This window comes from Eutrigla gurnardus (assembly GCF_963514095.1).
Source record: "Eutrigla gurnardus genome assembly, chromosome: 13".
NCBI lineage: Eukaryota > Metazoa > Chordata > Actinopteri > Perciformes > Triglidae > Eutrigla > Eutrigla gurnardus.
In genome coordinates, this window is record NC_139936.1 from 12,623,180 (window position 1) to 12,645,310 (window position 22,131).

The 22,131-nt window shown below is 38.6% G+C and overlaps 3 protein-coding genes across 4 annotated transcripts; 1 reads left to right on the forward strand and 2 right to left on the reverse strand.

The window, feature by feature from the left end:
- Positions 1-1,427: 1,427 nt before the first annotated feature.
- On the reverse strand, positions 1,428-5,658 carry LOC311023300 (gamma-glutamyl hydrolase). The gene is made up of 9 exons (XM_084025046.1): positions 5,403-5,658; positions 5,202-5,316; positions 4,968-5,018; positions 4,760-4,844; positions 4,076-4,214; positions 3,722-3,828; positions 2,686-2,779; positions 2,451-2,588; positions 1,428-1,691 (listed from the first exon to the last, which is right to left on the reverse strand). The coding sequence occupies exons 1-9, from the start codon at positions 5,536-5,538 to the stop codon at positions 1,573-1,575; spliced, it is 984 nt and encodes a 327-aa protein (XP_083881172.1). The 5' UTR covers positions 5,539-5,658; the 3' UTR covers positions 1,428-1,572.
- A 1,191-nt stretch (positions 5,659-6,849) lies between these two features.
- nmrk1 (nicotinamide riboside kinase 1) lies at positions 6,850-11,675 on the reverse strand. 2 transcript variants are annotated; one of them, XM_084025047.1, is made up of 8 exons: positions 10,777-11,675; positions 9,185-9,275; positions 9,045-9,093; positions 8,229-8,397; positions 7,893-7,964; positions 7,669-7,775; positions 7,462-7,545; positions 6,850-7,250 (listed from the first exon to the last, which is right to left on the reverse strand). In XM_084025047.1, the coding sequence occupies exons 1-8, from the start codon at positions 10,803-10,805 to the stop codon at positions 7,189-7,191; spliced, it is 663 nt and encodes a 220-aa protein (XP_083881173.1). In that variant the 5' UTR covers positions 10,806-11,675; the 3' UTR covers positions 6,850-7,188. The 2 variants fall into 2 exon arrangements, with proteins under 2 accessions (XP_083881173.1, XP_083881174.1); XM_084025048.1 differs by lacking the exon at positions 10,777-11,675 and adding an exon at positions 9,346-9,390.
- A 1,570-nt stretch (positions 11,676-13,245) lies between these two features.
- Positions 13,246-22,051, forward strand: ostf1 (osteoclast stimulating factor 1). The gene is made up of 10 exons (XM_084025050.1): positions 13,246-13,402; positions 16,644-16,690; positions 17,302-17,352; positions 17,565-17,628; positions 17,955-18,008; positions 18,146-18,253; positions 19,071-19,120; positions 20,037-20,115; positions 20,273-20,371; positions 20,969-22,051. The coding sequence occupies exons 1-10, from the start codon at positions 13,369-13,371 to the stop codon at positions 21,025-21,027; spliced, it is 645 nt and encodes a 214-aa protein (XP_083881176.1). The 5' UTR covers positions 13,246-13,368; the 3' UTR covers positions 21,028-22,051.
- Positions 22,052-22,131: the final 80 nt, after the last annotated feature.

Below are 22,131 nucleotides of genomic sequence, written 5' to 3' on the forward strand. Positions count from 1 at the left end.
AAATTATGATAGCCATGTTTCAGAATTGTGTCGTTAGCTTTTAGACCAAACAACAACAATAAGTAATACTTGTTATTTTTGTATGAATCGATGATGTAAAATAATAATTAGCTGCAGCTCTAGTTCTGCAGGATGAGTCCTAAAATGGGGGATAGCATATTTGCACTTCCGGGTCTCTCGTCTTGTTTTTTTTATGGGTTATTGGTTTGATGCCGAAAATACAGACTGAAGTGGGAGTGCACAGTGTGAGTTTTTTCATCTCACGCATGAGAGAGAGAGAGGGAGATGGAAAAGGAGCACAGTTCACCAACAGGTAGCTTGTGTGCAGAATCTGAAGCGTTTAACCACTTTTATTACAGTAGAGAAGTAGCAACTATAAATGAGTAGTTCTTGAAAGCGTGAAAGAGAAGTTACAATAGCCACGGTGCTGCCGACCTCATCTAAGTCACATGTGAGTTAGTTAGCTGATATCTTAACAAATCAGCGTGCTGGCTGTTGCTAAACTTGAGAGTTGTGCTTGATTGATAAAGCTATCAATGATGTGGTTTTACTTGAAATTCCAGTGAATTTAGGAAGAATATTAATATATCTAATACAGATGGTCGGCTTTCATTGATGCTGTATTGATCCATCCAAAATTCAATGGAATCCAATGGTGTTTTTGGAGGGAACCAGTGCTATGCTAACTTCTGGGGTTGATTAAGCAAATTTATCTAAAATAATCAAGTCTAGTAAATAAAAAACAAAATTTACAAACTTTCTAGCTTGGAGCGTTCAGCCTCATTGTCTTCCTCAATGGATGAAGGATGGAATGCATTTATTCCTTGATGAAAACTATGAGATGACATGAGATGATCTTTTGCAGTAACTATTGGTCCCAAGTTGACGAATAAACTTTAACGCTCAACTTTAAAGCAACATTTTAAAACTTTTTAAAACATTCACTCAGGCTTCACTGCAAATTTTAACCTTAATAGAACCCTAACCCTTCACCCCTATTCACTACAAAAAAAACCCTGGATGCCTTTGGACCCCATAGGTTTGCCTCCAAAATGAAGTATTTTCAAAATGAAATCATTATTGCATTTCTTTGTAGATTTTATTTCTATTCAAAAAGGTCTAGATGATGTTTCAAAAATAATGACTTGGTGTCATGAATCCATTTTGACCTTGGAGATACTGAAGGGTCACTGTAATGTGAGATTGTTTCGTCAACTGCAGTTTCCAAGGTCAATAAAGAACTTTCGATATCAAAGTTGGCATTAAAGAAGTCCATGTAAAAGCTCACAAAAATGTAAATACAGAGGACATGTCCGTTACTGTGCTCAAAGGTTAGTACAGTACATCACGGCCCACGGGACAGAATGAATCACCCCACACACAGCCTTTTCCTTAAAGGTTCACCCGGGTGTTCTACTACAAAGACGTTCATCTCCAAAATGCCCCGAAAAACATTTTAATATGGAAACAAGCCTTCAGTAGCAATAACAGCATATATAAGTTTGTGTTCAGAGGTCAAAACCCCCGTAGACTATATATAAAGTGACACACAGATGGAGACACTAGAGGAGTTCAGAAGAAATAGAGCTGTTCGTATCCTGTGAAGTTTCCAGCGTAGACAGGCGTGTCGGTGTAAATCAGTGACGACGCCTCTTCCTCAGGATTGTCAAACTGATGTAAACTTCTCCTCGCTAAACAAAGCAGAAGTGAGATGCATGTGATTAGACTAGAATATACAAATAGAATTCATTGAAATGACAAATCATCTTGATGAAGCAGTTAATTGGAACAGGGTGTAGAAGTGCTCAATGTAATATGATTTTTTTCTAAACTCAAAATGTTATGAATGTTAATCTGATCTCATTGGGTCTTATATTGCAATATCAATAAGTTTTGTGATATGATGAATATTTCAAATTGAGTTTATGGACAGAATAATCATACATTTAGCTATTCTTTTGCTTAATCTAGTTAAATACCTATACATACTTGACAAGTCGATGTACTGCATAACACTGAAGCAATAACAAAAAACAACAACAATAAAGCCAATTTGCTCAATAATTTACAGAATTGCCCACAGTAGTCTTAATACCACCAGTTATACGCATTCAAAGCTCCCGAGGGATGAAATGTCACCATATATACATGTATAACCTCAAGCTGTAAAGATGTAGTTTTTACAGGTAGTTGATAGTATTTTTGTTTTATGCTAATTTAAATATGTATCAGTCAGAAGCAGAGTTAATTTTCCAGTTTACACTTAAAATAAAATATCCACTCTCTTCTCAACATTTGTCAACATAGTGTTGGTCGATATGAATTAAATTCAGTTGCATCACTTTTATTGCAATATCAGTATATTGCATCACAGAATGTGTCATCATAACCCACAACCATACCTAATGAATATTATTATTCTTATTGATACTTCGCGTTTGTCATCTTACCTTCATTGATAAAAAACTCAGCCAGCAGAGAAGACAACTGAACTGCATGAGCAGAATGAGGATAGTTCCGCTTTCTGTCCCACTGAAAACGATTTACCTCTGGGTGCCACTGTACCCCATAGAAGGGATATCTTTTGCCTGGCATGGAGCAAGAAACAAAAACAAAAACATTACAACTCTATTACAGAGCAATGATTATAAGTTTGTCAAATTAATATAAAAATAATCTTGTAACCTTCTATGGTTGATACAAAGTGGGCTCCGTTCTGAGCAACGTTTGTAGACAGCAGGGAGAAGAAACTCTGCAGCTTCTCATTTTCCTGGAAGGTCTGAAGGTACATTTGTCTTATTACACTTGCATTATCATTTATGTCTTACCTTTTGATAAACAACAAAAAACACACATTTTTCTGTACACTTTGTACAGAGTTATTGTTCTGAAATATTCAATGGCCCCAGATGTGCTGAGTCTTAATTTAATTAAACACAAATTATGCACCCATAAGATTAATACGAGCTGAAATTTAAATGACATAATTAATCAAATTACAGTATCACAAACCAATGGCCACACTGTGCACCTGGGATTGTGGGGCCCTGGGTTTTGGCTACCCGTTGCCTCTTTGTTTTAGCGCTGATATAGACCAGGATTTATTGGCTATATGTAGCCCAACTTTAGACCATATATTAAAAGCATGATTACATATATTAGAATGGAACATAAGCACTGCACACCCCTAGCATGACTTAAATTTTGGTCATATACACAGATTCTCTCAACTGATAGCAACGCTTAATTATTAACACACCGACTGGAAAATATGCTCCGTTTGTATCAGGTTAACACAGAGTTGGATGTTAAAATGTCAGCAACAGCATCATGTTTATTTGTTGAAGTTAGAAAGTGAGGAAAATCTGATAAGACTTAATTTCACGGTCATTGTTGGAACAGTAATGGTATAATGAAGCACTATTTTCGGCACTCAGTATCGGAGAGTACTCAAATGTAATCATTTGTTGAAATATTATTATTATTTTTATGTATTGGTGGATCCTTAGATTTTATCTCTCAATGCTTAATGAATGTTATGCCAGCAGATTGTTCATTTATACATCTGTCTGTACTGTATGACTCATCCTGTCACAATTTCCTGTCCAGACAGAAATCATAGGAAACGCAACATTTCTAATTTTATTTCTCAGCACAACAAAAACAGGAAGTGTAAAACATACAGCACAGTGACACTGGTCACCAGAGGGATTTACCGTACCTTCACTATAAGCCCATAGTGGTGAAAATTGCCTGTGAGTGGTTCTTGGGTCAAAGCACTCATGAGTTTGGGTGGGAAATCCTCAAACATCCTACTAGAGCCGGCCTCTGCAGAGAGAAATACGTGATAGAAAACAAGCACATTTTGAAAGATACAAGGTTTCATCATTGATATTCTAAGAGGAAACACAGAACACCACCTGATTTGAAACTCACTTCTGCTGACACCAAGTGGTACGGTTGAGTATGTGTATTTTTTCCAAAAAATGTTGCCAAACAATTAAATAGCCCAGTTTATTTAGACCTTATCAACTATATGATATTCCCTAAATTCGATAATGCAGTAAGCTCTAACCTTCAGTTAGGTTGAGGGGCAGCGCTACATTCTCAGCAATAGTGTTTGCCAGCAGATTTTCACCGGCCACCAACACAGTCAGCAGCTGCATGCCCATGCATGTACCCCAGATGGGGAAGAAATCCCCCTCATCATTGGCCTGAAACGCACACAGTCAGGATTTTTACTTTTTTGTGTCTGAAACAATATGACAAATTGTTAATGTCCCGCATTGATTTGTTTGTTTACTGTAGGTAAACATATATTAAAAATAAGCAACTCTTTAATATCATAAAAATTTGTCCTCAGCGCAATGCTTGAATCCTTTTAGTTACATTTCTGATGGATTCATGTCAAGCGTATTTTAATGTATGATCTGCATATACGGTCATTATGTTTTATGAGTTATAGTTATATATGTTAGTATAGTGTGTTTTACCAGCATACTAAGAATTCAAAGCAAGTCGGTAAAAATGTAATAGTAGTGGAGTTAAAAAGTTGAATGAAATGCTGCTGGTTTAAAAAAAAAATGCTCAGGATAGATGAGCAGTCTCTCAAAAAACTGAATTCAAACAATACTTGAGATAATAAAAATGAGAGATACCTGAGAGACAATAAACAGAAAATGGATTCAAAATGAGAGAGAGACAAACAGTTACAGCCTTCGAGGGAGAAACAATGGAAATTATGTTCTGCTGTACAAACCATCAGAGCGAGTCTGTAAAATATCTTTGCCACCCTGGCAAAGTCTGATGTCTCCAAATCTACTGCTCCCCCGATGAGAAGCAAGCTAAAGAGAATCACACAGTTAGAGCAGTTAGAGACTGAGATCTGAGAGAAATACAATCTGTGCATTTATTTAAGATATTAATGTATGTTCCTCTTCCACCACATTTATAGTCACGAAGCTCACCCATTTATCTCCCTGAAGATTTTTTCATATTCAGCGGTATCAAGCGTCAATCTGCGGAAGAACATCCATTTACTTGTCATTTACATTTCCAAATATACTGCATCCTCGAAGTAACCTCAGTCTGATACTACTGCCTAAAGAAGCAGTTTATACATTTTTATTCTGCAGAAAACTGACAGATCAAATCATAAAGCTCCAGTCAAATGTGTAAAGTGATGGTGGTGATGTTTCTACCTGATGGGCATCACTCTGCTGCCCCCAGACTCGATGAATTTCACATAGGAGGAAGGTATGTAGGTACTCCCGAAAGGTTTCATGACTTCATCCGAAACTATCTGAGTCAAAATGCCTGTGTGACAAAAATAGAAATGGCTGTGAACATTGCAAGTGATACGGCTACAAGAAACATCTTCTTTTTTTAAATGTTTCACTTACCTATCACAGGTCTGTCATTCACAGTCTCCTGGTAGAGTTTAATCGACATAGCTTTGCTGCAACAGAAGCAGCAGGCAAAAAACAAACACACATATGTTGAAAATCCTGTCCTGTCAGCCATGTTCCCAGTGACCATTCAAGGTTTAATTCAGCTTTCCCAAAGATGTGAGGCTGAGAGAGTGTCAAGTTAAGCTGCAGCAGACCTGTTTATATTGAGTTAAAAGAGGATATAGTCGGTACAGGGAAGTAAAGAATGTCCAGATGTGACCTCCGCTGCACATGCATGTCACGCTAGTTAGTTGCTGATGTAGAAATATTCACGACAGCATGGAATTTTTGGAAACATTTCTATTATTTAGTGTGGTGGGAAATGACCCCAGAATCATTCATCAGACTTAGGACCGAATGAAGTTAATATAAATGACATGAGAGCGTTTAAGAAAGCAGCTCTCGGTTCACACGACACACTGGGGCTCAGTGCTGTCAAACTGGTTTCAGTCTGAAACTGAAAGCAGGCTTTCTATTTATAGGATAAAAAAGGTGTGGATCATTTTGCAGAGCTATGGTATAGCCCTTTCTAGAAAAGGTCCTGTAACATCACTTCAATCCAGGAGTTTGTGTCTATTTTCAAGAAATGATTGAATCGACATTTTTGAAAATCTGCTTTTTTAGGATAGCATTGTGGTTATGTTTATAGGGAAGCAAAATGACTAGACTAGGACTTAAATCAAAGTCCAACAGGGGAACAAGTTGAATCAGCAGAAATGTGTGTTTTGTCACCCAACTGTGTCCTTATGGGGTTGCCAGTAGAGCACTATTGTGAAACAACACAAACTCAACAAAACCTTCCACACGACCGGTGGTAAATCCTCCACAGGACACCAGTCACTGTAGTGATTGTGGAACTTTTCTTTCATTACATTTTTAAACCAACCTGGCAAAGTGGGAAACTACTCATTTAAAGACCTTCACGGGACCCCAAGGCCCAAGGATAAACAGCATGTCAGTTGTGTTGAAGCTCAATATGACAGGTCCTGCATAATTAGCTAAAGTTTAGGCCCCGTTTTGATTCGATTTAATTGGTTGCATAATAATAAAATAAAATGACAGGGTCAACACACGTATCGTTTGCTGCACACAGAGCTTTGTAATCAGGTCATAGAGTACTTTTGCAGAGAATAACGTTTAGCCCCTCTGCAGTTATCAGAATGAACCACCAGGTGGAGACAAACTGCCACCAATGGTACAAATTCACAATTGGGGTCTTTGACAAATCATGTAAAGCAAGAAATGATGCTCACCAAACCACAGTATGCAGTGATCATCGTTTAATATTTGTAATATATAAAGTTGAGTGAGAAAGGATTTTAAAGTGATCTTTAGCAATCATGCACACTTTATGTAACTCACAAAAACAACATAGTGAGAGATCAAACATTGCAACTTCACATATTTATGTGCAGAATGTCACTGTAAAATACCGTTATTATTTTAAAATAACGTCCGTTACTGGAAAGTCATCGGCTTCACTGTGATTCTTGCAGTCTCCGTCTGGTCTCCAGCTGAATCATTTAGCAAGACATCTTTGTTTCAAATGAAGACAGAATCCGGAGTGCTGATTATTGTTGATTTATTTTCTTAACACTGAATTACCGTGCAATAGCAAACATTTTATAGTATAACAGACCACACAACTCGAGCCCCAGATAATCAGTTCATTGAGAACTGGTGTGACATGACGTGACTGTAGAGGTGTGCTGGTTTTATGCACCTTGATAGTAAATTCTCATCCACAGCTTAGGTCATGGTCCCTTCGGTCACACATTCCACTGGAACACCAGTCTCCATCTTCAGAAAGGCAAACAAATACAATTCTGACCATTTCGTTCTTGAATTAAAATTAAATGTGGCATATTTTTGTTCTTAATTTAAATACAGTATTTTAAGTAGCCTAACTAAAAGGGCATTAGCGAAACTTCAGAACTCCCAAATACAAACAGATGTGGTAAAAAATAGTTAGATATTTCTCATGATTTTCTTAATATTGTTAGCAACTTACCCCTGAGCCTTTTTATTTCCTGACAAACCTCTTTATGCACATCAGTCAGCAGTTCTTCCTTTGGCTTCAGTCCATCCAGAAATACTTGGAAAAACAGATAAGATTTCGTACTAGTAAATCTGCAACTATGATAACGGGTCCACTATTTAACATAAACCACATAAATACCCTAATTGCCCCATGCGGCAGCTCTGACTGGACACTCACAAATTCCAGACACTGTGATCTCCATCTCCTGGCGGTTTTTAAGGTACATTGGCCACACGTGTCCATCAAAGTATCCGGGAGGATCAGGAGGCGTGTACACCCTCGACCTATCACAGAGAGCAACATTGGTAAATGTTCTTTCTGCTTTTTGTTAACTGAAGCTCAAACATAACAAATGGACACAAAGTCCATCTAAAAAGGTAGTAGAGAAAAGATTGATTGACCTTCGTCTCCTCTGGCAGACATCATAAGGTATTTCCAAGAAGTATCTTTTGTAAAACAGCTCATTCAGAGGCCTGGAAAGGTAAAGCACACAAAAATAATCAGTTAGTTACAGCATTATGACTAATTGACAGATTTGTATCATTAAATTAAGCCTGGGGGACAGTTACAAACTGTAACTGACAGTTGGAAGTTGCATACTTTGCAACACATTTTGCAACACATTTTCTCTAAAATTAGCATCACGTTATATATAATTCCTTCTTGGGAACTTTCGAGAATATTATGGACCCTTAAATTCTAGGCACAGTAACTTCACTAGAGCCTCCTTCGTGTACCTGTGGTTGAAAATGAGGAAGCCCTCCACAATGAGCACATACACCTCCTCGTCCACTGACGGTGCTGTGTGCTCTGGGCTCAGGCCTTGCCGCTTCAAGAAGGACTCAGGATCCCTTCGCCATGAGTTGACCTCCTTCATCATCGTGTCCATGTGGAGAGCATCGAGCGCTTCAATGGAACAAAATGAGAAGGGTTATCATTGCTCAGTCAGAAGGCTTAATATTAAGGTTATTTATCATCAATATGCCAATTATTCTCAGGTTCCCGCATCTCAAATTTGAGGATGTTCTGCTTTTCTTTGTTTTTATAACATTTAATGGGACATTGTAATGAATAGCTTTTACTATACTATGACATTTTATAAGGAATACCAAGTAAAATCAAGAAATACAATGAAAATAATCATTTTAGGGACTACAGGTGGAAAATAGCAAGTTTGATAAAACCTGCTGCAATGCATCTCTCTTTGTTTTATATAAGGTTTTTTGTGCACTGTCCCTGTTTAAATAAATAATATTACAAATTCAAAACAAATCACAAAGGTCTAAATAGATGTTTTTACAATTAAAGCTTTCTTTTTTCCTTTTTGGCCTAAAAGTATTACATTTAAAATATATAGGAAACATATGCCAACAATTTGCAATTTTTTACAACCTCCCAAGAAAATATAGAAATGATATGCTGCAGTGTTCTTCATGGTAGCATCAACCCATTCATCCATCCACCATTTTCAGATGGATGAATAGACGGACTCCAGCTGTGCCGAAAATGTCTTGATATCTTCAAAAAACAACAACTGAATAAAGTGTCCTTACTGTCATATTGCTTGAACCCATTTCTGTCCACTGGTATCACAGAATCCTCCTGAAGAAAAGGGGCGTGATCACTCAAGCTCTCATATTTCCAACATAACCGCCAAAGTATAAAAGCAATGATATGATTTAAAGACATGTACCTTAAAATATGTATCCTGTGCAATGAGACAGCTGTTGGGTATCTGCTGGTGTAGACTCCTCGCAAGAGTAGATTTTCCTCCATTGGTCATCCTGAAAGAAAATCCGTGCATACGAACATTTTAAAGCCGCACAAATTGAAATTGTTACTTCTTTTACTCACTTGCTTCAAATGAACTGAAATCGGCAACTTTTTAATGAAGATAACTGCGTACCTCAAGTCAACAATAGCCAAAAAAGTGCAATTTAACAGCAGCTAAGAAGCTATTTGCTGTGATGTAGTCGTGTACTACAGGATGTCAATGCCACAGCAGCCGGCTGATTTATCAGCTGATATCAGCTTATTGCAGATGTCAGTGTTGGCAAATGTGCCAGCCAATACATTAAGGGATCCACATAAAAAATAAAAAAAATGTATGTAAAAGAACAAATACCATAACTTGTGTATAACCAGAATATTTATAGGCCAAACGCCTGTATCGTAAATACTCAATACATCTTTTGTTTAAAAACAAAACAAACTGAATGTTTTTAATTATGTTAGTTGGTGGTGTAGTAATATTTCCAATAATATTTACAAATGCCAGACATGCTGCCAAACCATATCAAGTGCAACAAACTTTAAACAAAGAGACCAGTGAAACGCTGCTTTCAACCTGGTAAGTTAGTTTTCGAACAAGACAAGTCACAATGAGAGATATTGCAAATTAAAGTAAAGATATCCTGCACACCGTTAGTGCTAAATCTAATGAAAATGTAATATTTCAGTCATAGAACTTCACCGTCATCCTGATTTCATTTTTCTTTCACATATGTATCTGCAGGGGTGTGCATATCTGTGTGCCACTTCTATTGAATGTCTGCATTTACAAATTATGAATAATTTAAATAAAATATTTTCAAATTGACCCTTCGATGCCTCAACAGTTTCCAGTACCTCTCTGCAGTGAATTAAAAATAATTTGCATAATATAAAACAATTTACGAAAAAATGATGTATATAGATATAATATAATGTTATATATTATGCAGAGACGATGCTCGTTCTCTTATTTTGTTGAAGAGAGAGATGCTGTGTTCACAAATAGCAACCGACAACGTGACCGCATAATATACTGTTAATTTGATTTCTCTCTCTGGCTCTCAGGACTGCATGTTTACACATGTTAGACACATGTTAGACACATGTTAGACATGTGACTTTTCCCCCTCAAACCAACTCTTATCATCAGTCTTATCTGCCACATGGTTGTCACATGCCCTATTGATCTGATGGCGTCCCTGATGGTCCCACTGCATGTATATTAGACAGTAATAACATGTAATTTAATAATAGTATAGGCTAATGCATCTCCTGGAGCCTGTATGTGACCTGTTGTCTCGTCTTCCTGTATTTCCCATTTAGCATAGACTAGTAAAGTGTGATGTAATAATAAAAACATGAGTTTCAACTTTATATCTTAAATATGTGGTGCAAAATGCTATCTGAGTTCCAACAGGCAATCTGGAGCAAAATGACCCAAGGAGGACAATAAAAGGCTTGCAAGGAGGTCAACACAGCAACTAATGTTTACAATGCTCGGGATTTACTCACCCGCCAACTCCTACGACGAGGGTCTTCATTTCACTGTCTTAACGTGCAAAAACTCCTCAAAGCAAATGAATGAACCTATTTAGCCCGATCGGCCAGCCGCCAGCCGAAGGGCCAAACAAACTACAGCCGTATTAATCCGCTAAAAAACGGGACAATGGTGTTTCTTTTCAACTGTTGCTCAAAGTGTAGACCCTAATCTTCATAAAGCAAGAACGAAAGTGTATTTTAGTGCAAATATATATATAATATATATATATATGTTTATAAATCGGTTTTAACTTTTTGGGGCTAATTTAACGCGCGGGACAAGAAGAAATCAATTATTTATATCGTCGTAAATCCATCCGCGGTGCGGCCATGTTTGTAGTCAAACATCCTATGGAATACAATACCCAGCTGATTTAACATCCATGCGTTCCGACGGCGACGTCGTCGTGTTGCAGGAATCTTTTACGCACAGAGAGCGCAAGGGAGGCGTAGGCGCAACGAAGTTTTACAAAGTTATATCTGACACCGTTTTTCCCGCCATGGCAAAGAACATTTATAACAACGAGAAGGACATTTTGCGAGATTACAGAGGCGGTCAGACGTCGCATTTACAGATTACTCGCAGTGATGTTGGCTCACCAACACTTGTACCGGTGGAGAACTGTCGCTCAGGACCGCAGGGTTTGGTCTGCGCGGCCAACGGAGAAGGAGAAGCAGATGCCGGGCTATTAAGTAAAGGACACGAAGACGCCTATTTACTGCTCCAAGTGCAATGTGGCACTTTGCTTCGTTCCTGAGAGAAATAGAGTTGTGACGTTCACGAACGAACCGAATCTATTGAACGGCTCTTTATGAACGATGGGAACCGAGTCGCAGTTCATTTTTTGTTTTTCGTTCTTTTTTTTTTTCTTTTTTTTTTTATCGCTGTCACGCTCACAGCACGCGCACACATGCTGCTCCTCCTCCTGCTCCAATGAGACGGAGAGCTTCGACACATTGTATACAAAGATCCAAAATAGTCATCTCACTGTCAAAGCAGAGGGATATAGCACCACCTTGTGGAATGTTTACAATGAACGCAGATCAGACATTAAAATCTAGTCCACATATGTTAAATTAAATTATAATCAATATTTAAAATATATCAAACTCAGATATCCGATGTCTAAGTCTGAATAATTCAGATCCAAATCTTACCCTATCATTCCTCCCAGTGATTATTTCCCAGATAAAATGGGTTACCATTAGGCTAGCATCTTAAAAATAAATTAATATAAATGAGACAGTCTTTTGAACGGCTCTTTGAAAAGAACGGCTCCTCAAGATCCGGCTCCCTTCAAAGAGCCATAAACCCCATCTCTAGAGAGAAACTTCTTTCTGGAGTACCATGGGATGGGACTTCAGAGTGAGTGATGACGCCAGCCAACAATCCGCCCCCTTATAGCCCATTGAAATTGTAAATAGTTGCATATATTGCACCGTTACTTTTTTATCCTGTTCATGTTTACATTATTCGAACATGTAATAGTTTTCAAGAGTACAGTGTTGCACTTATTGAGATTATTTTGTTTTCTTATTGGACGTTGACATTGACCATTTACATTTATATTGCACATTAGCAAGTTTAACTTTTTTATTATATAGTATTTGTTTGGATAATTTGTATTTTTTTTTTTTTTTTTTTAATTGCACATTGGCATTTGTGTATTACTTATCTGTTTGTATAATAAAACTACTCCATTTGGAGACAAAATTATGCATGTTTTATTGATTTTATTGTGTGTACAATAGTAGAAGTTGTTGAAGCACAAGGCAAATTTAATATACAAAAGCTCCAGTAGATGACAATAGACTCATATAATGGACATATTTTCCAGCCAGTTCCTATTGGAAGTGGAAAGTAAACCATTTGGCACACTTTGGTGCCAAAGTGTGCCAAATGAGTTTGCGCCTGGTGGTATCTTTACTAAAACCTTTGTGGAGGCTTTGCCCTTATTATTAAATTATACATTTATATAGATGAAACACTGTGGAGAAAGCTCAGGGTTTACATGAATAAATAAATAATTTGTTAAAACATTAAAAAAGTATGTAAAAGTGAGTTATTCATGAAATTATTATAGCAATGGCTCACATTTCCCATCCTGTCAAGTGCTGTTTATATTCTTGCTTTTAATATTTCTGTTCCGAACCTGTTGGTTTGTGTTGGTAGGCCTACTGTCATTTTTGTGTTGTTAAGGTGGATTTTACATTTCTTCAGGTGCATTGACTTTTGGGATAACTGTATTTGAGAGATATACATTGCTGAATGCTGCTTACCATCACGTACTATTGCCACTTTATAACTCATATAATCACCATCATAACGGTGTTTTGCCAAAAACGCCATAAAACACAAGAAGAGAAGTAAACAAGAAGAAGCAGCCTTCAGGTTCAGCTGTGCGCATGCGCAGTCTTACTTTTCCGGTCTAGCCTGTAGTGCTGCTCGCACTTCCTCATTGGCAGTGACAGCAAAGCGTTCATACTCAAGCGACGTTTTTGTGACCGAAACAACCCACCACGGATTTCGTTTTATTTATTTATTTCTATCTGTGAACCTCGCAAATGTCGAAACCTCCTCCCAAGCCGGCCAAGCCAGGTAAGAACAACTGCGACTATTGGGTCGTTTTAATTCAGCCCCAAACTTCTGCTTCGTCTATAGCGAGGACTAATTTACACACCTTGTTGGCGTTGAAAGCTTAATGGGCGGACGGTGAGTACTTCGGGAGCGAGGTCGCCTGATTTTTCTGGTAAAATGTCACCCAGTGGAAATAAATCCCATAAACTCTAATTAATATGAATGTTAATTGTTACAGAGAAGACTAAGACTGAAGAGGCGCTGGTAACATTGCCTTCACTGCTGATTGACAGGGGGATCCAGCTCTTAGCAGCAGCAGCTAAGGCCTCTTTGACTTCCCTATTTTCATCAATCATGCAAGGAGAGTTCCACCACTCAGTGGCTTTTAGGCCGTATGTTAGGAGGTGATGATGATGATCAATGGCATAAGTCTTCATTTCCTGCAAACTCAGCCTGTGCTGCTATTCTGGTCCTCCTGTTACTAATAGGCATACGTCATCAACTGAATAATTGGCACAAAGTTTACAGCCCTGGAAAACATGCTGTATTATTGAAGATCATAATGTGAAGCGTTTTGGAGTTGTTTTGTTTTCTTTATGAAGGAAGGATTTATTGCAGTGATGGTGTATTGAACCACATTCATCTCAGCTAAATTCACTTACTAAACTGGCAATTCAGTGTTTGTTTGTTTTTTTAATTGTCACATCTTGTGCATCAGCTAATGACAGGTGTAAAAGAAGCAAACAAAAGAAAAGTAAAAGCTGTTCACGTGGGATGTCAGAGAACAATTTAAAGAATCTAAATGGTCACGTTTTGCCTGCTAGCTGTGAAATCGGAGCACACACACAACTGGAATCATCATTCATTAGCAATCATGCTCTTGTTGATGTTTATTCGTGACTCGGCTCCATGACACCACGCCTGGTAGTGACTGCAGTCGGTCCCGTCTATCTTGACAGATGGCTGGTTGGCGTGCTGCAGAAGAGTCCTCAGTAGTATTAGATAGTCGGTGCTTCACTGATGTAGCTTCATCTATGCGGTAACTCACACGGATGGCTGAGGGTTCACTGCCTACATGAGTTTTATCGTAGTGAGCAGCTTATAGTTGTGTGGTGGTGCAGTTCTTTAACTGAAGGCCTCTGGTTCAAACCACCACGTTGGATGATTTTGGTCCTTTTTAACTGATCTCACCCGGCTTCAGGGCTTCCAGTCTGTAACTGTCCCTCTAATGGATGTTTTGATCAACAACAAAAATAAATAAATCACATTTATTTTCAAAGTTCAATTAAAACCTTTTTTTGTTTTGTTCAGTGGATACTTGAAGAGATCTTCAGCTTTACACATGTGCCATGGTAACTTAATTTATAGGTGCACCCTGAACAATGTTATCTAACGAACAGGACCAGGCTTGTGAGTTCATTTTTTTGTGCTCCCTTCTTCTCCCTACCTAAACCGGTACATTTTAAGAGTTTTGTGTTAACCAGGTATTTAGAGGGCAATACTAGAGAACTGTACTACTACTCTGAACTACTTGGTGTCATATTTTTGGAGGCTTTAATGGTAAGTTTTTTGGGTTGAGCTTCAAACAGTAATAGGGGAAGTCAGGTTTAGACACCTTTTTTTTGGGGGGGGGGGGGCTGCTCTGTTTGAGTTTCTCTTGCATTGAAATTGAGCTGAATTTCATCAAAACTAACAAGCAAATAAAATATACTGTCAATGTTTTGCTCACTCTGAGGACATTTTTTTGTTGTTTTTTTGGCTAGAATGAATCTTTACGTGCTGAAGGGTTTAAAATATGGAGAAAACATGGACCCGTTGGCACAGGTTTTTGTGTGTTTTGAGCGACGTGACCGGGCCTGCAGAGAAGACATGCTTGCTGTGTTGAACAGAGTCAGGCTTGTGCAGCCCCCCTCATTCTGAGACACTGAGGCAGTGTGCTCGCTAAACAGAAGCCCTGAGTAAGCGCAGAGGGAGGGTTACAACTGTCCAACATTTAGACCCGTTCGCTAAAGCAATCAGCATTTACCAGCCGTGTGTGTGTTTGTGTCCAATAAGAGCATGTGGAACAAGACAAATCTTTGAAAGGGAAGTCTGTGGAGTGAAGCATTGTTTATCTACTGGCGCAAATAAGTCAAATTTGCATGGAATTGTTTTTTTACCTGAAATTCAAAGCAAAAGCCCGTACTTGGTGTAGCCACGTCATTAGTCTGTTTAGTAAACTTTGTGTATCTGAAGTAAAAAATACAGTACACCATACTGCACACAACTTCAGACATTGCTTAAAAAAGAGATTTTTTTTTGATAAAATAAGTAAATAATAAAAGTGAAAATGCAGTACTGCTTCTTCAAGCTCTGTTGTAGGTCTCCATGAAGTAGTTCAGCTGTTGACTAAGGCCACAAGCACTCTGGTAACGCCAGGCTTGACGGCGAGCCATCACGGGGGACCAGAGGGCAGTTACCTCTGCTGGTGACTTACCAAGGGCCAGCTATGTGTTTCTGTCCCGGCGCTGCATGTAAAAATGTGTATTGTTGTTGGCTGTAGCAGTCATTTTAGTGAAGGCGTTCACGAGCAGACATAAGGAGCTATGTGTCTTAAGTGCAGGTTGCATTGTAGGCCGGGCTACATGCCAATGGCTCTTGCAGACGGGAGTCCCGGCACAGGAGCAAATCAATGTACTGCTGTCGATGAGGATAGCAGCTAAACCCACATTAAAAAACCCATATCAGATTAAGCAAACACTATATTTTTAATATGTTTTCACTGCTCTACCTTGCCGTCAAACAGCCCTTTCCATCGGGGGAACCAAAGCCGTATGTGCTCTCTTCGAAGATTCCATTGACAAAACCCGTAGTTTAACCGCAGATCACAGAAGTTGCCGATCAACCGCTGCCTCGATCTGTTAGTTTGTGTTATTGTGGGACTTTGGTGAATCCAAACTAACTGATTTTGGTGTTTTTAAGGGATTATTGCAGATATACTGAGTCACTGAATAATAGAAACAAACCAACCGATAGAGGCTTCAGTTCCAAATCAGAAAGGGCCTTCTGACGGCAACTTAAAGTGTGCTGTAGGAAATACACTGACTCGATTCATTCATACAACCCCTAAAACATCAGAACGAACCTTTTCAAAGCTGTAATATTCTCAAGTACAGTGTGCTCTGCTCACCAGTCCTGTGCATAAAGGAACGTGGTAAACGTTGCACAAACTGTCCATAAATATACATTCTAACATGAACTTCTTGTGTTTTCTCTTTATTAGGCCAAGTCAAGGTGTTCCGAGCACTGTTCACCTTTGACCCCAGAACGGTATGAGATTTTGGTTTGTTAAGATTGATTTGTTTTTCTAATATTTGATGATTGTTGAAGACCAATTACTTACTGCCCATTTTGCCTCCTGGCAAGTAGGGCAGCATTGAAGATCAATGGTTGAGTCCTTTTCTGTACTTCAATATGACTTTAATGTGCAGCAATGGAGTAGAAGAGTTAAATAACATATTCTGGTTAATTTGGTTTATTCATCAGTAAATCCGATGGTTGTGAGCCTGATGAGTTAAAACATCACCTTATGGTCGAAATATTAATTGCACAAACCAAAGACATGCTATGTAAGACGAACCGTATGCTGCCAGATGGCAAAAACTTAGGGGTGCTGATGAAATGGATGAAATCAACTTAAATAATTAACATATTCCAATGTACTTTTTCCTTTTCTTTACCATTAGTGAATAATTTGATTTTATACATTTAAAAATAGTAAAAGTAATGAAAGAAGCAAATTTAGCAGTTTAGTGTTTCAGTTAGTAATAAAACATTTAAAGAACGGTGGTGAGATGCAACACAAAAGTCAGTCTTAGAATAGACGACATTACACTGATTGATTAGTCTGGATTAACATTGTCTTGTTGTTTATTTTTCAGCCAGACGAGCTGTTCTTTGAAGAAGGAGACTTCTTGTACATCTCTGACACAGTAAGTAAAAGCTCATCCTCAAGTGCTCATGACCCTTTCAGTTTGAATCTGAACTTGTATTGTATCTCCATTTTAGTTGAAGACTTTTTGTCAACATTTTCTTCCTTTCATTACTATTTTACTTGCATTCTTTTTTTGTTCACTTTTGCCCTGCTTGTCTCTCTTCTGTGATATGTTTTTAATAAAGATTTCTGCATTACTTTTATCTCTAGAGTGACAGTAATTGGTGGAAGGGGACGTGCCGAGGAAGGACGGGACTAATTCCAAGTAACTATGGTGAGTAGAAACCACAGCTTTGAATTCCATTACATGTACGTGGGGACTAAAATACTAGGAATGCACTGATCTGATACTGATACTCATACCTGCACTTTGGAAGTTGCTTTCCTAACTTTTTATCAAAGCAAGATGTATAAAAATGTTTTAAAATACATAGATATTATATTATTAGATTACCAGTTATTTGAGTCGATTTTGGATCAATATCCAATATCAGTATCGGTGCATCTCTACTTAATACAGACATTTGTCTCTTTTAATTATCCCTCATTAGTGAATCTTAAATCATGCAGTAATGGTCTTGTTTTGTTCTGTTTTTTTAGTGGCTGAGCAGGCAGAATCTATTGATAATCCATTGCACGAAGCAGCCAAACGAGGTGCGGAAACTATCCACACAATACCATTTTTCAATGTGTTATTCTTTGTGACATGTCATCCGAGACAATTCCCTCCTATTATTAATAGCCTTCTTCCCTTCAATTGTGCGTACACACATATGTGTGTGTTTGAACAGGCAATCTGAGCTGGCTGAGGGAATGTGTGGAAAACAAGGTTGGAATCAACGGGCTGGACAAGGCTGGAAACACTGCCCTCTACTGGGCATGCCATGGAGGACATAAAGGTAACAATAGTTGGGATGTTTAAGATGAAATGTACATAACTTCTGACCTACCTGAAGACACCTCTATTCACCTTTTTCACTCCGGTCATCCCTCTTTTTTCGATTGCTGCTCTTTCTCCGAGTCGAGCTGCGCAGCGGGGCGGGGCAACCATGTGTTGTACCACGTTCCCTCTCCTGCAGGGAAGTTATAGACAAAACATTTTGTTCCATTTCAGCCGCTTCACTTCACTTCGCCACCATACTGGAGTCAAACCTCCAAGCACCCTGTTGCATCATAGACCCAGCGGAAAGGAGAGAATGAGCCACGAACTGTAAAACCAAACAAAAATGTGTGGTGATGGTCACTGGTTGCAAAAATTCCAAGATGGCGACGGCCAAAATGCCGAACTCGAGGCTTCAAAACTGTAGTCCACAAACCAATGGGTGACATCACGATGACCATGTCCACTCCTTATATGCAGTTACATGGTATACATGGTGGTGGTATGTTATGGTATGATAGTGTCGTATGTGTTGTACCGGGTGAATCAACTGAGAGAGAACAAGAATTACTTTTATGGTATGATTGAGACCACAAAAAGAACTGCAGCTTCTTTGAACAAACCCATTTGTTGAGGCAGAGACTGAATGTCTGAAATCTGAAATTGTGACACACCAGCAGATTTGTTTTACATGAGAAGTGAAGTACAGAAAAACAGGAACTAGTTTATTAATGCGTTTCAGTTCTTCTGTGTTCCTGCATTGTTGTGTGATACATTATCTATCTCTTCACTCAATCAGCCAATCAAAGTTCTCTTTTTTCTTCTTCTTCTGTCAGATGTGGTGGAGGTGTTGCTAAGCCAGCCCAGCGTGGAGCTCAATCAGCAGGTAAGATGGGTTTAAAAACGAATGGCTCATAAACAACAGCATGTTGTTACATGATTTCCAAGCCCATCTCATATTCTCATATCAAGATTTGCAGAATGGAGTTATGGCAAAAGCTTTATGATGAATTGAATACAATACCCAGGGTGCAACTTGCAACCTGAGAACTATTGTGCAGACAACAATAAAATAAGAAAAAGGACTTGCACTGTCAGCGCTTGCACTCATGTGACCGGCGGTGTGACGCTGTGTCTATGCTAGATTTAGAATGAAGGTCTCCCCGCTGAACAGTCTGCTGTTCATCTCAGTAAACAGACCAGGCGTTGCCTCCTTCCTGCTCAGAGATTTGTGCGAAGGAGGGATGATACGCCTCTGATGACCCCTCCACAGGAAATCAGAAAAAAGAAGACAGAAGCTCGTCATCAATGCAGACTGTTTTCTGACAAGCAGGCATAGTACTTAGTCTATTAATATGTTGAATATTACTTTTTAAGAGGCCAAGTGGCACGATTCATGTTACTGAAAGGGGAGGATTTGATCCTGGCATCTTAAATTTGCATTTAACCTTCTGACCAAAATGGATTCAAATATTCCTGCAAATTCAGTGGTTGAATTCAAGTTGCAATATTATTGTCTATACAATTATTTAATTAATTAATACATAATTTACCCCCCCACCCTTTTTATTTATTTATTTTTTCTCACAAATCACACCCTGGCAATATCTCTATCACACCTGTACTGAGACACATTGAGGCTCTTCTGGAGGCCGATGATGGGCCCAACATACTGTATTACTTAGACGTGTAATGTTGCTCTTTATTTTGAATAAGGCATCTTTCTTTTAGAGCTGTGGTTCGGGTCGCAATGATGTCAAAGTTGATGGCTGACAGGGTGACGTCGATGCTTTGTGTTTCAGAATAAACTTGGGGACACCGCTCTGCATGCTGCTGCGTGGAAGGGTTATTCTGACATTGTGGAAATGTTGCTAAACAAGAGTGAGTATCCGGCCACGTCTCTTATTTGGCTTATAAAAAAGAAAGTCACCTTCTTTATTTGGATGGCTACCAAAACAAAGCAGGGAAACATATTTTGTGTGTTTGTGTGTGTGATTTTTAGTTTTCAGTCTTTTATTGTGAGTTGTGTTTGTTTCAGACCCGAGGATCGACTTCAGGAACAATGAGAATAAGCTGGCTCTGGAGATGTCCACCAACCCAATGTGTGCATCACTTCTCAAAAGGAGGCAGGGAGCCAGTAAGTATTGCAGCTACTACTTACATTTACATTTACATTTAGGTCATTTAGCAGAATACTTCCCAGTAAAGGCCACAGTCGATCCTTGATTTTAGCACCAGCAGCAGCAGCGCAGCAAAGGTCACAAACTGTTCAAGGGGGGAGCAATAACTGGTTTGACATGTGTGTTACATTCTCCATTACAACCAGGGAACAGAAAGCCTCATCAGACACCGTTATGAACAGGCTATGGGATCCAGTAAGCTTAAAACGTAACTGAGCCTCTGTAAGAGCTGCAGATGAAGAAAATGTGTTTCAAAACTTCTGCAAACTGTTAGCCAATTTCATGTAACCTTTGTGCCACTCAGTAAAGATATATAGTGATCTTTTCTGTCTCATACTGTCTGTCCTGAGAATGCCACATGAGATGAGCCATAATGTATAATAATAATGATAGTTTATGAAGCCTTATCCATCATGTAAACAGTATGGAATAATAATAATATTTATATTATTTCTAGTCCTAGAGTTAACTTTCAGTACTATGCATTGGTACTATCAGTACTACAGGAGACCTCTACACATAAGCAGTGAGATGTTTGATTTCTCTTGTTTCAGGCATCACCCGCGCACACAGCAACGCCGAGGAGTACTTGGACGATGAGGACTCGGACTGAGCCGGCCCTGTTGAAGCATCATCACTGTCTTCCTTTTGGTCTTAGGGGGGTCGGGGAGCTCAGAGTTTTATTAAGTACCTAAAATGGATTTGCTGCTCTCTTTCCAACTGTAACTCCATTTTAGTTCCATTATTTTGTGCAAACACCTCAGCCCTCCGCGTCGCATCAGTGTTCATTTCAAAGCATTGGATTGCCACGTTTTTTACAGTTTGCCGAGTGCATTTCCGCCTGTGAGGGATTTGTCTTGGACATTGCACACTGTGGACTGAGGGACAGAATATGTTGTGGTGGAGTAGGGACCAAAGCTCTAGGAAACACATTCCAGACGTACAGATTGTGTTTAACCCATTTACACTTGGCATTTAAGTGCCAGTATGGATTCAAATATCTGTGTCTAGTTAACTTTGAATGCTCAACTCCAATTACTGAACTTCAAACTCAAAAAGAATTAGAAACATGTTCTCTCTCTCTAGGCACTCATTGCCTGGTTTGTATTTAATCTTAATATTTGCCCCTTTAAATGGGATGAGGGACCCAATGAGACTTTTTCCTGTGCTTGGTCAAATTAATGGTGTCACAAATGGGCTTAATAGGTGAAATGCGTGTAAGCTGTGTCATACGGCAGCAATATTCTTTCCCCTCATAATGTCATGAACGTTACACTCAGAACTACTGGTATTTTTTTTTCTATTTAATTTTAGTCTATACACTTCCACTGCTATTAAAGATCAGTTCGGCTGTATTAGAAAATTCTGCCCTCTGTAAAACCGACTTTAAAGTACTCTTTTGTCTTTCAAGCTTTTGATGGTGTGGGAGCAAATTTCTGGTTTTATTGCTGCTTTTCAACACACACACACAGAGACAAATGTGCCTTAAATATGTGTAACATAGAAAATGTGTCTTTGGTTATGCCTCAATGTCGACATGCTTTTTGCCTTCTGATGTTATAAATTTCTTAAGAAGATTTTGTCCTAGATTTCTATCTGCTCTCTAAAGCTCAATAAAAGATTAACCTCTAATGCCACAGTGAGTAGATTTTGTTTGTTGTTTAAAGTTTAGAGAAATGTCCAAAAATCTTTTGGATTAAAGTGCATCATTAAATAC

Coding starts and splice junctions, on each gene's coding strand:
- LOC311023300 (XM_084025046.1), bottom strand. CDS start 5,538: ATGGTCACTGGGAACATGGCTGACAGGACAGGATTTTCAACATATGTG. Junction 5,317..5,402: donor GAATGACAGACCTGTGATAG/GTAAGTGAAACA, acceptor TTTGTCACACAG/GCATTTTGACTCAGATAGTT. Junction 1,692..2,450: donor TGAGTTTTTTATCAATGAAG/GTAAGATGACAA, acceptor TGCTTTGTTTAG/CGAGGAGAAGTTTACATCAG.
- nmrk1 (XM_084025047.1), bottom strand. CDS start 10,805: ATGAAGACCCTCGTCGTAGGAGTTGGCGG. Junction 9,094..9,184: donor CACAGGATACATATTTTAAG/GTACATGTCTTT, acceptor CCTTTTCTTCAG/GAGGATTCTGTGATACCAGT. Junction 8,398..9,044: donor TGGGTTCAAGCAATATGACA/GTAAGGACACTT, acceptor GTTCCATTGAAG/CGCTCGATGCTCTCCACATG.
- ostf1 (XM_084025050.1), top strand. CDS start 13,369: ATGTCGAAACCTCCTCCCAAGCCGGCCAAGCCAG. Junction 17,629..17,954: donor ACTAATTCCAAGTAACTATG/GTGAGTAGAAAC, acceptor CTGTTTTTTTAG/TGGCTGAGCAGGCAGAATCT. Junction 18,009..18,145: donor GCACGAAGCAGCCAAACGAG/GTGCGGAAACTA, acceptor GTGTTTGAACAG/GCAATCTGAGCTGGCTGAGG.